The sequence below is a fragment of the Musca domestica genome, unplaced genomic scaffold, assembly GCF_030504385.1.
Source record: "Musca domestica strain aabys unplaced genomic scaffold, Musca_domestica.polishedcontigs.V.1.1 165, whole genome shotgun sequence".
NCBI lineage: Eukaryota > Metazoa > Arthropoda > Insecta > Diptera > Muscidae > Musca > Musca domestica.
Window position 1 is genome coordinate 539201 of NW_026712228.1, and position 16291 is coordinate 555491.

At 36.9% G+C, this 16291-nt stretch overlaps 1 protein-coding gene across 1 annotated transcript; it reads right to left on the minus strand.

The window, feature by feature from the left end:
- Nucleotides 1-607: 607 nt before the first annotated feature.
- LOC131801529 (CUGBP Elav-like family member 2) lies at nt 608-14546 on the minus strand (the record flags this gene model as incomplete). Its single annotated transcript, XM_059120291.1, is given in 3 exon segments — nt 608-1029; nt 3616-3759; nt 14396-14546. Coding segments are annotated over 3 exon segments (567 nt in total), but the record flags the coding sequence as incomplete, so codon positions are not given.
- Nucleotides 14547-16291: the final 1745 nt, after the last annotated feature.

The following is a 16291-nucleotide window of genomic DNA, read 5'->3' on the forward strand; positions in this document are numbered from 1 at the left end:
TGAGAGAATATAACATTAAAATTTATGAAATATAACAAAAACAAGATTTTGTTTAAAGCAGTACCAACTCAAGGCGATGGGGTCGGATTAAATTAAACCCAATACCACTTTTTAAAAAAGTCAATATTTTTTCTTTTTAATTTTTTATAAGATATAACTTATGTATTTGTATTTTATTTATTTATTTATTTATTTTTTTTTTTTTTGCTATTTTTCCTCAGTTGATTATTTTTGCCTTTCTTTAGTTATTTTTTTTTTTCTCTTTTCATATTCTTTGGTTTTACTACATATTTCTTTGTTGCTGTTGTTTTTCTTGATTTTTTGTGGTTGTATAGATATATATAACTTTATTTAAACAATGTGTCATTTATGTATATAAATATTTCAACATTAAAATCAAAAATAAAATAAAAAAAAAACAAAAAAGAAAACATTTTATATTTAATTATTGGTCCTTTGGTTATTTTAATTATTATTATTTAATTATTTGTTAATATTACTTCTATATATTTATGTTTTTTGTTTTTCTTTCTTCTAATGTTTAAGACTAAAGGCACTCATATTACATTTAGAATGAATTTTTTAACATTTGTTGGTTTTTTGTTGGTTTTTCTGTGTTTTTCTTGTCTTAGTTAAATTACAAAATTAACTACATTTTCAGTTTTTTTGTTTTGTTTTTGTGTTTCTCCTAATTTCTTAACCGCGCTCTCACACACTCTCTCTCTCTTTCTCACACACATACACATTCTCATTAAGTCTAATAAGGCTTTGCCGCATCTTTGGAACGTTTTAGTTGCACCTTGAGCCGTTTGGTGCCAATCTGAAATCCGTGCATCGCTTGGATGGCTGCTCCAGCCGAATGGGGATTGTCGTACGAAACGAAACCGAAACATTTGGATAGATTTGTCTGTTTGTCAATAAACACTTTGGCCGATAGGACATTACCGAATGGCAGAAATGTTGAAGCGAGATCGGTATCATTAAATTCCTGAGGTAGATGGTAAATAAAGAGATTACTGCCGTCGGGACCTGGAATGGGAAATTGAGAAATATTAGAATAAAAAATCATATACACACACTCATAAGCCCTGCGAAATGCTGAAGCATGGCTTCAGGACGTCCTGAAGCCATGCTTCAGCTCTTCTATAAAAATAGACGCCCTGAAGCCATGCTTCAGCTGAAGGGGACCTTTAGCTTGTCTATGTCTATAGACGAGCTGAAGGGGACCTTTAGCTTGTCTATGTCTATAGACGAGCTGAAGGGGACCTTTAGCTTGTCTATGTCTATAGACGAGCTGAAGGGGACCTTTAGCTTGTCTATGTCTATAGACGAGCTGAAGGGGATCTTTAGCTTGTCTATGTCTATAGACGAGCTGAAGGGGACCTTTAGCTTGTCTATGTCTATAGACGAGCTGAAGGGGACCTTTAGCTTGTCTATGTCTATAGACGAGCTGAAGGGGACCTTTAGCTTGTCTATGTCTATAGACGAGCTGAAGGGGACCTTTAGCTTGTCTATGTCTATAGACGAGCTGAAGGGGACCTTTAGCTTGTCTATGTCTATAGACGAGCTGAAGGGGACCTTTAGCTTGTCTATGTCTATAGACGAGCTGAAGGGGACCTTTAGCTTGTCTATGTCTATAGACGAGCTGAAGGGGACCTTTAGCTTGTCTATGTCTATAGACGAGCTGAAGGGGACCTTTAGCTTGTCTATGTCTATAGACGTGCTGAAGGAGACCTTTAGCTTGTCTATAGACGTGCTGTCTATGTCTATAGACGAGCTGAAGGGGACCTTTAGTCTGTTCCCATAGGGGTTTATGTCTGAAAAAGACCTTGAAAGGACATTCTGCCTTCGGAAATCCTTCAAAGGATATCCCGCCTAAAACAAATAGCTAATAAGACTTTATCTCTAAGAATACCTTCAAAGGGTCTCCTGTCCCATACCCCTTTAAAGGTGGTTTCTGCCTTAAGAAGACCTCATAATGACCTTCAGCCATCGAAATTTCTTTATCTTTTGTCTAAAAAATTCAACGTTATGGAAAGCCTATATTTAACTTCAGACTAACTTTAGAGGTTCCTCAGGTTTCATTAAAAAGGCCTTTGTCAGGACCTCTGTCGGAAGAATAAATATCAAAATTCCTTTAAGGAAACGTAGGTATTTTCAAAGATTTTAATGGGAATTCGGGCTATAAATTATCTTCTAAAGACCTTCAGTCGGTAGGAGACTATTTAAGGAGACTTCAGTCTTTGAAATTAATTTGAAATGGTTTTTCTCCTACAAAAAAAGAACCTTGGGAAGCCGGCCCTTCAGCTCGTCTATGGCAATAGACTCGATGGCAATAGACTCGATGAAGCCGGCTCTCCAGCTCGTCTATGGCAATAGACTCGATGAAGCCGGCCCTTCAGCTCGTCTATGGCAATAGACTCGATGAAACCGGCCTTCAGCTCGTCTATGGCAATAGACTTGATGAAGCCGGCTCTTCAGCTTGCCTATGGCAATAGACCGGATGAAGCCGGCTCTTCAGCTCGCCTATGGCAATAGACCGGATGAAGCCGGCCATTCAGCTCGTGTATGGCAATAGACCGGATGAAGCCGGCCCTTCAGCTCGTCTATGGCAATAGACTCGATGAAGCCGGCCCTTCAGTTCGTCTATGGCAATAGACTCCCTGAAACCGGCCCTTCAGCTCGTCTATGGCAATAGACTCGATGAAACCGGCCCTTCAGCTCGTCTATGGCAATAGACTCGATGAAGCCGGCCCTTCAGCTCGTCTATGGCAATAGACTCGATGAAGTCGGCCCTTCAGCTCGTCTATGGCAATAGACTCGATGAAGGCAGCCCTTCAGCTGGTTTATGGCAATAGTCTCGATGAAGCCGGCCCTTCAGCTCGTCTATGGCAATAGACTCCCTGAAGCCGGCCCTTCAGCTCATCTATGGCAATAGACTCCCTGAGGCCGGTCCTTCAGCTCGTCTATGGCAATAGACTCGATGAAGCCGGCCCTTCAGCTCGTCTATGGCAATAGACTCGATGAAGCCGGCCCTTTAGCTCGTCTATGGCAACAGACTCCCTGTAGTCAGCCCTTTAGCTCGTCTTTGGCAATAGACTCCCTGTAGTCAGCCCTTTAGCTCGTCTTTGGCAATAGACTCCCTGAGGCCGCCGGCCCTTCAGCTCGTCTATGGCAATAGACTCGATGAAGGCAGCCCTCCAGCTCGTCTATGGCAATAGACTCGATGAAAGGTATTTTGTCTCGAGAGAACATTGAATGCCCCTTTCCCTTAAGAAGACCTCTAATGAGTTTTTTGAATCAAGAAGTTGATTGAAGGTTCTTCCGTCTCCAGAGGATCTTCCAAGTATGTTCTGTAAAAAGAAGGTCTCTTGACTCTTGATCTGCCTATAGAAGACAATAAAGGGGTAATTTACTACAGAAGACTGTCTATAGAAGATCTTTTAGCTTCACTCGATCCTTTGAAGGTCACTTAAAGGTCTTCCGACTTTAAAGGCTTGATAAATATTTTCAAACTACATTTCCTGGATTTTCCTTCTTTGAATAACTTCTTTTCCCAAATTAAAAATTTCGCATAGCACCAAAAACAACAACATAATCCGAACATGTACTTACCTTCAATTTGTTTTCCAGCCACACCAGCAGCGGCTGCCTGCAGTGCTGTAGCCGCAAGTGGTGCGGTCGCGGCAGCATAGGCACCATTGGTCAGTGGATTAAGCGTTGGGGCATACTGTGATGTGAGAGCATCTGCACCAGTCCCTAAATGAAAGGAGAGGCAAAAACAAAAGGAAAAAATAGAAAAAAAAAGAACAAAAATAAAAAAAAAAAATAATTTTAAATATTTAATTATTTTAAACATTTAATGTGTGTGTGTGAGAGAGAGTGTCTGTGTAGAAAAAGGGTAAATTACGGACATTATAAAATTCTGAATGTTGAGGAGGGTATAGCGTTCGTAACTTGTTGTAATAATTATTTTGAATATTCCACTGGGTTTTGGATGGGGGGGAGGTATTGAAAGTGTAGCATGGCCAGGAGAAAAGAGAGCAAACAAATTTGCCCTTTCGAGGACATGGAACAAATGGTGAATGCAAGGGACCTTATGTTATGGAGCAACGGACACACACACATATATTCACATGTAGATAACAACTCTTGCAGATAAAAATAATATATTTCAACACTTGGAAAACAAAACAATCACACAAATACATACGCACACACATACACACACACAAAGAGAAAATATAATAATAGACTTATAACAACGTTTAATATTATCCTTGCTAACAAATACTCTAAAAAAGTGAGAGGATTGGGGGTGAGGATTTTGGAGGTAACAACAAAATTTAAATATGTTTAACAAGGACATTCACCAAAGGATTCAATTGTCTATGCCATGGTGTGTGAGTGTGTGTGTTTGTGAAAATGTACAACTTTCGTTGTACAACAATAAATGAATGTTGAATGCATGTTGTTGTTGTTGTTTTTGTTTTGCTTTGCTTTTGTTTTTGTAATTGTCTGGTTTTAATTGTTGCCCCTGTGTGAAGTCCTTTCTAATTATACGAATACAAGTGTGTAATAATTTTAAGCTCTTTCCGTTCGGAGAGGGATTTTTTAGCATAACTACAGATACAAACGAACATACAAACACACACACACACACATATATAGTTCCATAGCCCTGCAATGCTTTGGTTGCTTTTTTGGAGGGAATCTTTATTAAAATACATAAATAACACAAAATATACTGAAAAAAATATTCACACGTTAACATCGAACCCTCGGGGTAAACAACATTTTTTAAATATTTAAAAATCCTCGAAAGTTAGGAAGAGATACATTTGAAATACCCTGCGCCAAAGAGAAAAAAATATTGCAGAAAAAAATATCCATAAAATCGGCCCTTTAGCTCGTCTATGGCAATAGACTCCATAAGGAGTCTGGAGGAGCCTGAGGTCCCCTTCAATGGAAATAGACTCCCTGAGGCCAGCGGCCCTTCAGCTAGTCTATGAAAATAGACTCGGCCTGAAGCCCGAGCTTCAGCTAGTCTATGGCAATAGACTGCCTGAAGCCCGAGCTTCAGCTAGTCTATGGCAATAGACTGCCTGAAGCCCGAGCTTCAGCTAGTCTATGAAAATAGACTGCCTGAAGCCCGAGCTTCAGCTCGTCTATGGAAGTCGACTATGCCTGAAGCCCGAGCTTCAGCTAGTCTATGAAAATAGACTCGGCCTGAAGCCCGAGCTTCAGCTAGTCTATGAAAATAGACTCGGCCTGAAGCCCGAGCTTCAGCTAGTCTATGAAAATAGACTGCGTGAAGCCCGAGCTTCAGCTAGTCTATGAAAATAGACTGCGTGAAGCCCGAGCTTCAGCTAGTCTATGAAAATAGACTGCGTGAAGCCCGAGCTTCAGCTAGTCTATGAAAATAGACTGCGTGAAGCCCGAGCTTCAGCTAGTCTATGAAAATAGACTGCGTGAAGCCCGAGCTTCAGCTAGTCTATGAAAATAGACTGCGTGAAGCCCGAGCTTCAGCTAGTCTATGAAAATAGACTGCGTGAAGCCCAAGCTTCAGCTAGTCTATGGAAATAGACTATGCCTGAAGCCCGAGCTTCAGCTAGTCTATGGAAATAGACTATGCCTGAAGCCCGAGCTTAAGCTAGTCTATGAAAGTAGACTGCCTGAAGCCCGAGCTTCAGCTAGTCTATGAAAGTAGACTGCCTGAAGCCCGAGCTTCAGCTAGTCTATGAAAGTAGACTGCCTGAAGCCCGAGCTTCAGCTAGTCTATGAAATAGACTATGCCTGAAGGTTGAGCTTCAGGTAGTCTATGAAAGTAGATTGCCTGAAGCCCGAGCTTCAGCTAGTCTATGAAAATAGACTGCCTGAAGCCCGAGCTTCAGCTGGTCTATGGAAATAGACTGTCTGAGGTCCCCTTCAGCATGGCCATGTATATAGACTCCTTAAGGTAGTTTTGCTGGTATTTCTGTCAGTATTTCAATAAAGAGTCTGACTGGCCCTTTATAGATGTAGTTCGTCTATTTAAAAATTATTCTGCTTCATTTAATTCTTACAGGGTGAGATGAAAAAACTGCAACCAATTTCAGACTGCAGTCATTTCTAAACCACTCGTCCGACAGCTGTTAAAATTATTCCAGTGATACCTCATTATATTCTTTACAAGCGTAGAAAAGCATTTTACTGAGAATTTTCCAGAAAAAAATATTTGGGTTGGAATTCAAGCGTAATAGTGTGATCTCTTTATATTTAGCTGGGAAACTACAAGCCGCTATCGTTACAGCACTCCAGCATTTAAACGTGAATAAATCTTTTGTGTCTCGTGCCATCACTCGTTACCGTGAAACTGGTAACGTAGACCGACGTCAAGAAAGTGGACGGAAGAAAACATCAGAAGAAATGGTTTGAAAAGTAAAAAAGCCACTTTATCGAAACCCGCATCGCAGTGGCCGAAAAATGGCTCGTGAGCTGAACATATCGCAATATTCCATTCGGCAAATATTTAAAAATGAGCTCGGGGTGAAGCCATTGAAATTCCAAAAAGTGCAAGAACTTACACCGCAACAAAAAGAAATTGGACTCAAAAGAGCTAAAGAGTTGCTGTCGAATTTGGTTTTCTCCTATGAGAAAATATTCCTTGTTCAGCAGTTGGTAAATAAAATGATCGTGTTTACTTGCCAAAGAGGTCAGCTGAAAATGTGCACCTTCGCTTGGCCACCAGAACTCAAGCGCCGGCCATGGTGACGGTGTGGGCCGCCATAACAGCCGATGGTCGCTCTCCGCTCGTATTAAATGTCCGTGGCATCAGAATAAATGCAGAATATTATCGCGAAAATATTCTGGAGGGTGTATTGAATCTTTGGGCACGCAAACCTTTTGAACGCAGACCTTGGACATTCCAACAGGACTAAGAACCATCCCACTCAGCACGCGCCACCCAAGAATGGTTACAAAATGAGGTTCCTCGCTTCATTTCCAGCGCACAATGACCACCGAAATCTCCGGATGCCAATCCGTTGGACTATTGTGTCTGGAATATTTTGGAAGGCAAGGTTGGCACTATAAAATACCAAGGTGTTGATCACCTGAAGTAAGCGCTTCGCCGGGAATGGGCCAAAATACCGCAGAGTAACATTCAGGCAGCGTGTGACGGTTTCATTGGCCGTTTGAAGTCCATAACTCGTGCCAAAGGTGACCAATTCGTACAAATCTAAAGTTATTCTAAAATTTGTTGCTATTTCCGATCTTTTTTGCTTTCATTCAATAAAATTAAAAAAAAAAATGTAAAAATTATGGCGTTTGACTTTGTTGCGGTTTTTTTTTATCTCTCCCTTTATATGCCACTGTTTCGGCGTATTCATAAACATATGTATTTCACACATATGTATAACATATTATACATACACTTGTGTGAACTTCAAATGTTAAATCATTATGTTTTTTGTGCGAAACCATTGTTTTGTTAACCCTGATTAAAAAAATGGGAAATAAAACGGGCGAAAAGAAATAACACACAATTCATTGCAAAAGTGGCGCCCAATTGCACAAATCGTTCACAAAGAAAATATAATAATGGCATGTTACTCCTTTTTGTTTTGTGTATCCTTTGTTATTGCTGGCTTTTCTATTGTTGTTTTTAATTGGGGGTCCTTGAACAAACAAAAATAATGGTGAAATTATAAAAGAAATGGAACTGGGAATGTTCAAGGTTGGACAAAGAGAGATAAAATCTGGTACCCATTAAAAATTGAAGAGTGTTCTTTGTAATTACTTTTAAATAAGTATTTGTAAAAAGAATCGTGAATACTGGTAGGACTAGTATAGCAGGACTACTAGCAGAGTCTGGACCTCTTGTGACTACATAAATCTCTATACAGGGCCTTCAAATATTGTATCTTCCTTTTAATTCTTCAAAAATCAAAGAAACTCGAAGCAGTTAACTTCATTGGCAAATTTTCCTTCCCCTTAGCCAATAAGGGCATGTAATGAAAATCGTGAATACTTCTAGGACTAGCATAGCAGGCAGAGTCTGGACCTCTTTTGACTACAAAATCCCTACTCTGGACCTGAAAATAGCTTATCTCCCTTTAAATTCTTCAAAAAGCAAAGAACCTCCAAGCAGTTAACTTCATTGGCAAATTTTGCTTCTCCTTAGCCAATAAGGACATGTAATGAAAATCTTGAATACTGGTAGGACAAGCATAGCAGGCAGAGTCTGGACTACAAAAATTCCTACTCTGGACCTGAAAATAGCTTATCTCCCTTTAAAGTCTTCAAAAAGCAATGGACTTCTAAGCAGTTAATTTCATTGACAAATTTTGCTTCCCCTTAGCCAATAAGGACATCCCTCCCTCCTCTCTGTGTGAATATAAAGAAGCCAAACCCCCTTCTGAATATTGATTGTTTTTCATTTTCAGGAATTTGTTGCAATAGCTCCTTTTATACACATATTTTTTGTAACAACGCCATTCGTTTTTTTTCCTACCATTATCACCGGATACGGTTACTGTCGATGGCGTTACTGCATCCATTGTTGTTATTTGAAAATTAAACAAATAACAAACGAACGAAAAAAAATGTTTGCCAGCATATAGTTCTATTGTTCCGTTATGGCCATTTTGTCAAATTGAATAACTTCGATAAGGTATACACTACAGCAGGCATTAAATAAATATCGAGCACAGAGCCACAAATAGTTCACCAAAGCTAGAGCTTCGGAAATGCTCTACTAATAAACAAGTTTAAAAGCAGTAAGTTCGGCCGGGCCGAACTTTGAATACCCTCCACCATTTGGAACAAATTTGGAAATTTTCAAAACATAAAATCCGTTAAAAATTCTGTTAAAATCTTAAAAATACCGAATATAGCCGTTATATTGGTGTCAATACGACTTGGACCTACATAGGCATTGTTTGCCATAAGCCATAATCATATAAAAATTCGAAACTTGAAATAAACGGTGAATAATATGGATAAAATCATCAAAATACCGAATATCGAGAGGTACCGTTATATGGGTGCTCTACGAAGACCTGGACCTGCATGGACAATTTTCTGTCACAAGCTGTAGCATCCATTACGAACTTCAAATATGTAATCTCAAACAATTTCGGTGAGTATTTTACCTAATATCGTCAAAATACCGAATATTGGGAGGTACTGATATGTGGGGCCTATACGAAGACGTGGACCTGCACAGACAATTTTCTGTCACAGGCAATAGTATCTACTACGAACTTTAAATACCACATTTGAAACAATTCCGGTGAATAATGTCGCTAAAATCATCAAAATACCGAATATCGGAAGGTACCGTTATATGGGGGCTATATGAAAACGTGGACCTGCACAGACAATTTTCTGTTATGGGCTGTAGTATTCACTGCGAACTTCAAGTACTAGATTTGAAACAATTCCGGTAAATAATGTCGCTAAAATCATCAAAATACCGAATATCGGAATGTACCGTTATATGGGGGCTATATGAAAACGTGAACCTGCACAGACAATTTTCTGTCATAGGCTGTAGTACTACGAACTTTAAATTCCAGATTTGAAACAACTCCGGTAAATAATGTCGCTAAAATCATCAAAATACCGAATATCCGGAGGTACCGTTATATGGGGCTATATGAAAACGTGGACCTATATGGTCCATTTACGAACTTAACCTGCCTACTGGAAACACAAACATGTATGCAAAATTTTAGCCTTCTATCTCAATTCGTTCGAAAGATAGCGTGACTACCACAGACAGGCGGACAGACATCACTAAATCGACTTAGAATTTTACGCTGATCAAGAATATATACACTTTGTTGGGTCTGACAACAAAGTTAATATACCCTCCATAGTAAGGTGTAAAAACGAATCCCATCCACCGCTTCAGCTGTACGGTATCGCTAGGTTAGTCTCGGCCAAAATCCTTTTTTAATTTCTTTATGATTTTTACCCAATACCGTTAGATACACAAACCAACGTTTGAATATTTTGTCGCATATTGTCCTTTGTTGATTTTACTTGATTTTTAGATGCCTCCTTTTTTTTGTTGTCTAACTCCGTTCGTTTTCAGAATTTCCATTTATTGCATTCCATTCAATGGATATTTTTTGAGAACTCTTCATGGATGTTGTCCTCCGCGTTTCAGGGAAAACAATTTCCATTTGAATATGTTGTCCTGGCTTCCTGTTCTTTGAAAATATCACTTTTTGGTTGGGCACGAACAAAAGCCGCCGTCGTGCATTTGTTTCGAGGTGCAGTCGCTGATGTCGTGTGACAAAAGCGGTAGTAGTTGTTGTTTTTAAATTTAATTTTTTCTTTTTTGTTGTTTTGTGTGAAAATGGTTTATGGCCAGTGAGAAAATATTAAATTCTTTTTCATAGCGTTCCGCCAAAAAAGAAATTAATTGGAAATCAAGGTATGAAAATATTTTCATTGTTGATGGAGGAATTGACAACAAAAAATAAACGTTGACAGACGGTAAAAGTTGTGTGCTTCTGTGGATAGAAGGGCATTTTTAAAGTTTTTCAATAAAAAAAAAAACTTTTAAAGGTCTTCTAAAGACGCAAAAGCTTTTAGAGGTCTTCTATAGAAATAAATGAATTTAAAGTTCTTCTATTGGAGGGTGAACTTTTAAAAGTCCTCTATGGACAAAATAGCTTATATTGAAGGGAAGATATTTTAAATGTCTTCTATGGACCGAAGAGCTTCTATAAACAAAATAGCTCTTAGAAGTCCCCTACTGAAATTATTAACATTTAAAGGTGTTTTATGGGCAAAAGAGCTTTTAATGGTATTTTTATGAAAATATGAGTTTTGTATTGTCTGCTCAAAGTTCTTCCATTGACAGAACGTATTTTAAAGGTCTTTTATTGACAACATAACTTTTTAAATACTTGCAGACGGGGGAAGATATTTCAAACGTCTTTTATGGACAGAAAAGCTTCGGAAGAGTTATATAGACAAAGGAGCTTTATATACCTTTTATAAGCAGAAAAGCTTTTTATTTTCTACTCAAAATTCTTCAATTGACAGAATGTTTTTAAATGTCCCTAATTGACGAAAGAGCGTTTTAAAGACTTGCAGATAGGGGAAGATTTTCCAAACATCTGCTATGGACAGAAAAGCTTCGGAAGAATTATATATACAAAAGAGGTTTATATACCTTCTGTCAAAAAATATTTAAAGTCTTCTATGAACAGAAGAGCTTTAATATATATTTTATGAAGAAAAAGGATTTTAAAAGTCGAAGATCTTTAAGAGGTCTGTTGTGAACAGAAGATTGCTAAATTATATTCCATGAAGATAAAAGATTTTCTATGTGCAGAGGAGCTTTTAAAGTGTTTTTTATGAAAATATGAACGACGTTAAAGCACAGACAGAAGGTATTTGAAAGATCTTCTTAGAGATCTTAAATGTATTTTTCGGTATTTTTATATTTTAGAAGTTCTAAAAACTGAAAGCCCTTAAACAGTTTTTTTATTGAACAGAATTTGTCTTAAAATTTCTTCTGTGGACAGAAGAGCTTTCCACGGTCCTCTATTGTATAATAGCTTTTAAAAGCATTCCATGGCCAGAAGGGCTTTTTAGAGTATAATTTAGATAGAAGAGCTTTTATATGTCCTCTCTAGAGCAGAGCTTCTAAAGATTCTCTGTGTCTTTTCTGTACTAATTAACTTCTATAACAGATCTCTAAAAAAACTGCTATAAGCAGAAGTTGTCAAGATCCTCTCGGAATAGAAGACCTTTGGAGGAATTCCATGGAAGGAAATCTAGTCGGGAAAAATATATTTTCTATGCACAGAAGACTTTTAAAAATATTTATGTGGAAAGAAGAATTAAATGTCTTCTAGTAATAGAAGACCATTTCAGATTTTTTTTTTAAATAAAGATTTTCCATTGACAGTTAACCGTCTAAGGCTACCCTAAAAAGCCCCATATTCTGTCCATTGAAAGGCTTTGCAAGTTCTTCTGTTTATACAAAAGCTTCTAGAGGTCTAAAGTTTACATGTCATAAAAATATATTATATCCACAGATGTAATAGGCTTTCTGTCCTTAGATCTTAAAAAGAATCTGCTATGAACAGAGCTCTCAAAAGTTTTCAATGGACAGAAAACATTTGGAGATCTCATATGAATAGAAGAGCTTTAAAAGTCAAGATTCTCAAAATGTACTGCGGTCAAAAAAGCTTTATAGACATTATGTGGACAGAAGACCAGTTTGAGCATTTCTGTGAACATCTTGAGAACTTTTCAATTGACAAAGCTTTTAAAGCTTTTCTATATTTATTTAATGGACAGAAGACTTTTCATATCAACATGGGAGCTTTAAAAGTCAAGATTTTCAATATCAACTGCCGTCAGAAGAGCTTTTTAATGTTAATGGACAAAAGTTAAAGCTCTTCTATGGAAGAAAACATTTTAAATACCTTATCTAGAAAGAAGACATATTAAGCTTTTCTTTGAACAGAAGACACGTCAAGCTTTGTAATTGACAGAATAGCTCTTAAAGCTCTTCTATATACAGAAGACCTTTCAAATAAATTGTATGAAGAGAACAAGTTTTAAAGCTCTTCTGTCGGCAGAACACTTTTAAAGTGGTCAGAAAATCTTTTCAAGGCACATTATTGACAAAAGTTAAAGCTCTTCTATGGAAGATTACCTTTTGGTGATCATATATGAAGATAAGAGCTTTTAAATTCCTTTTATGGAAGAAGCCTTTTAAAATTCTTCTAGGAGCAGAAGACCTGTTAAAGCTTGGATAGGGATAATATCTTATCGAGCTTTTCAATATACAGAAAAGCGAAATTTTATGAAGAGAAATAATTTTAAAGCTTTTCTATCGGTAAAATAGGGTTAAAGCCTTTTAAAGTCATTTAAAGCTATTCGATGGAAGAATACCTTTCAAAGCTCTTCTATGGAAGAAGTTTTTTTAAAACTCTTCCTTGGAAGAAACCCATGGACAGAAGACCTGCAACAGATTCAGTAGGAATATAAGACCTTTTCGAGATTTTCAATTGTTCCAAAATTGTTCTTCCAGAAACAGAAGACTTTTTAAAGGAATTTTATGAAGAGACATTTAAAGCTCTTCTATCGGCAGACTACGTTTTAAATCTCTTTTATGTATAGATAAGCTTTAAAGCAATTTTCTGAACAGAATCCTTTTTAAAGACATTTTTTGAACAGATGACCTTCTAAAGACCTTCTACAACTCATCTATAGAAAGAAGACTTTCTAAAGTACTTTTGTGGATAGAAGATCTCTCAACGTTTTTCTGTAGATAGAAAACATTTCAGAGCTTTTTCAATATACTGAATAATGTTGAAGCTCTTATATGAGCAAAAGAGCTTTTTTCGTTGTTCTATGAACAAAATATCTTTAGGAGCTTCCCTATAGATAAAAGTTAATAACAGAAAAGCTTTTACAACTCTTCTATTAGCCGAAAGCCTCTCAAAACAGAAGGTCAATTAAATATTTTCTCTGAATATAATGCCTTTAAAAATATATTAAATGATCTATAATCGAGCTTTTAAAAGTTTCATTTGCCTGAAAAAGCTTTTATAGCTCTTAGGTGAACAAGTATGGATTTAAGAGCTTTCCTATGGACAAAATCCTTTAAATTGTATGTTATGAACAGGAAATCTAAAAAAGCTTTTAAAGGTTTCATTTGGTGGAAACAGCTTTTAAAGCTCTAAGGTGAACAAATATACATTTGAGAATTTCCTTATGGAAAAAATATTTGAATTTTATATAATGAAAATACAAGTTTTAAAGCTTTTCTCTCGGCCAAAGACATATCTGAACAGAGTCTCTCTTCAAAAAAAAAATTTAAAAGCTCTCCTATAAACATTAAACATCATTACTCGAGTTTTCAAAAAATTTCCTGTGGTCGAAAAAGCTTTTAATAGTCTATTCCATTTCTGTTTTTATATGTTTTATATTTTTCTCCTTGTTATTTATTTATTTTTTTTTTTCGCTTATGCTCCTGAGAAGCTTCGATATTATTTTCCATTAATTAGAATCGGGTTAAAAGCAAGTAGGGACATTAAGGATTGGTTACTGAGTTAAATGTTTTTTTTTTTTTTTTGTAATTAATTAGATATTAAAATGCGAGTCCGCCATGCAAGGGATGCAGAGTATAAAAACTAATTACATTAAATCTAAACCAAAAACAGCAACAACAACATATTAACGGTGAAAGACAACACACACACGCATACATACATAAAAATAATTACATGTTTCAAACTTCAAGAAAGTCATTTAGTAAATTGAAATCAATAAAGGGTGGGTAGCAAGGATGTGGGAGGATAGCAATTGCCATATACGTTTAGAAAAAAAAATTAGATAAAAACAGAGAATAAAGAGAAATCAAGGCAATACTTACACAGTGTTGTTCCTGCAGGATTACCGGCAGCAAAATGGGCAGCATATGCTGCAGCTGGAGATGCTGCACTTGCCATGGCAGCCATGGTTGCATGCGGATGATGGGCATGCAATGAGGCATAGTGTTGTTGTTGTTGCAATTGATGCTGTTGTTGTTGGTGTTGTTGTTGCGTTGTTGCCGTTTGATGAGCCAAATGATGTTGACCGGTGGCCGCGTACGACGTAGCCAAATGAATGCCCGAACCAACGCCGACAGCACCACCACCCCCACCACCATGGGGATGGCTAACAGCCGCCGTAAGAGCCTTGCTCGTCGGTACACTGGCATAGCTTCCACCCTGCTGGAGGCATAGGCCGCCGCCGCCGCATTGTGCTGGGCCGCTGAACCATGATTCATAGAGGCTAAGGCAACCAGATTTTGCATGGATAGGGAAGAGGCCAGTAATCCATTGCTAGGACCAGTGTTGTTGGTGGCTGTGGCGCCTGTTGCTGCTGCTGCAGCGGCGGCGGCGGCTGCTGCGGCAGCATTATTGGCCGATATTGAGGCGGCAGCAGCTGTGGTACTATGATCCGGTGGGAAATTTAGTCCTGATTTGTTATCCAGTTTTTTTTTTTATAGAGTTTTTTATGGGTTTTAAGGAGTTTTGTTTTTGTGTTTTGATGGTATTTAAGGTAATTTGTATTTGTTTTTGTACACATGACCACACAATCAAGTCAATCATAGACATACCAAAAAATGTATTTGAACGAATATAAAAAACATAGAAGAAAACACACACCCAATTGGATTATTTACATTTACGAAAAAACAAATTAAATAAATTAAATTTGAAATTAAATAAATGAAAATAAAAAAAACATAATAAAAAAAAAATTTCTAGTTGTTCTTGTTGTAATAAATGTAGATTCGAAAGCTAATGGCAAAAGAGCTTAGATGGTGTTTTTTTGCGGGAAATCTGTAGTTTTTAAATGGAAGAGCTGTGGGGAAATTTAGTATTCTTGGAGTACTCGTGAGACGACGCCTTGGTCGAAAGTTTTTCTTTTTTTTTTTTGAATATAAATATTTTCTTAAAAAAATTAACCTTAGAACAAATTTTTAAAATCGGAAAAAGAAAATTGAAAAAAAAGTCACATACTATGATTTTTAAAAATTTGGAGGGTTTGTGGGATGGATTTTAGTAGATGTGGACCGATATTGGACTACCTAGCCGAAGTCTTATACAATATTTCATATATAAATGCCGCTAACAAAAATTACACTGTGTAACCCCAAAAATAATTACAGGGAAAATCCATTTGATTACAAAAGTTGAGCTTTAAATAGAATAGACGTGTATCGGCGTTTAGAAAATTTACATCACACATTTTTTTCGAAAAATTCGGATTAAAATTCCCTGGAATCCATTGATTCTAGATGTAGCGTGTCAGCAATATTGCAGCTACAATACGGGGATTATTTCGGTAATAAGTCTTAACCCTCAAGTGAGTCGACAAACAGGATTTTTTTGCCTTTTTTGAAAATATGCTCAAAAACTACCTTTAACGGGCTCATAGGTGGTCAAATATTCTACAAAATTATTTGTCATAAAATTCTACTATAGGTCCTAGAATACGTCAAAATCTAAATCTACCTAACGCAGGAATTCATATATAATAAAAAGCTTTAAGCTTAAAATCGCCACTTATGAGAGTTTATGCATAAATCTCCAACAAAGCATCATTTTTGAAGGATGATGGTCAAAGACAAAAATATTCTGAATCAAATTTCATTATAAGTCACTAACAACAAAGAATCTCTATTTTTATTACATATCATTATAATATATGCTACAATATTACCAAAAGAAACCCAAAATATTTCCTAATTTTTTTATCCATTTTTTCTTGGAACTTTTTT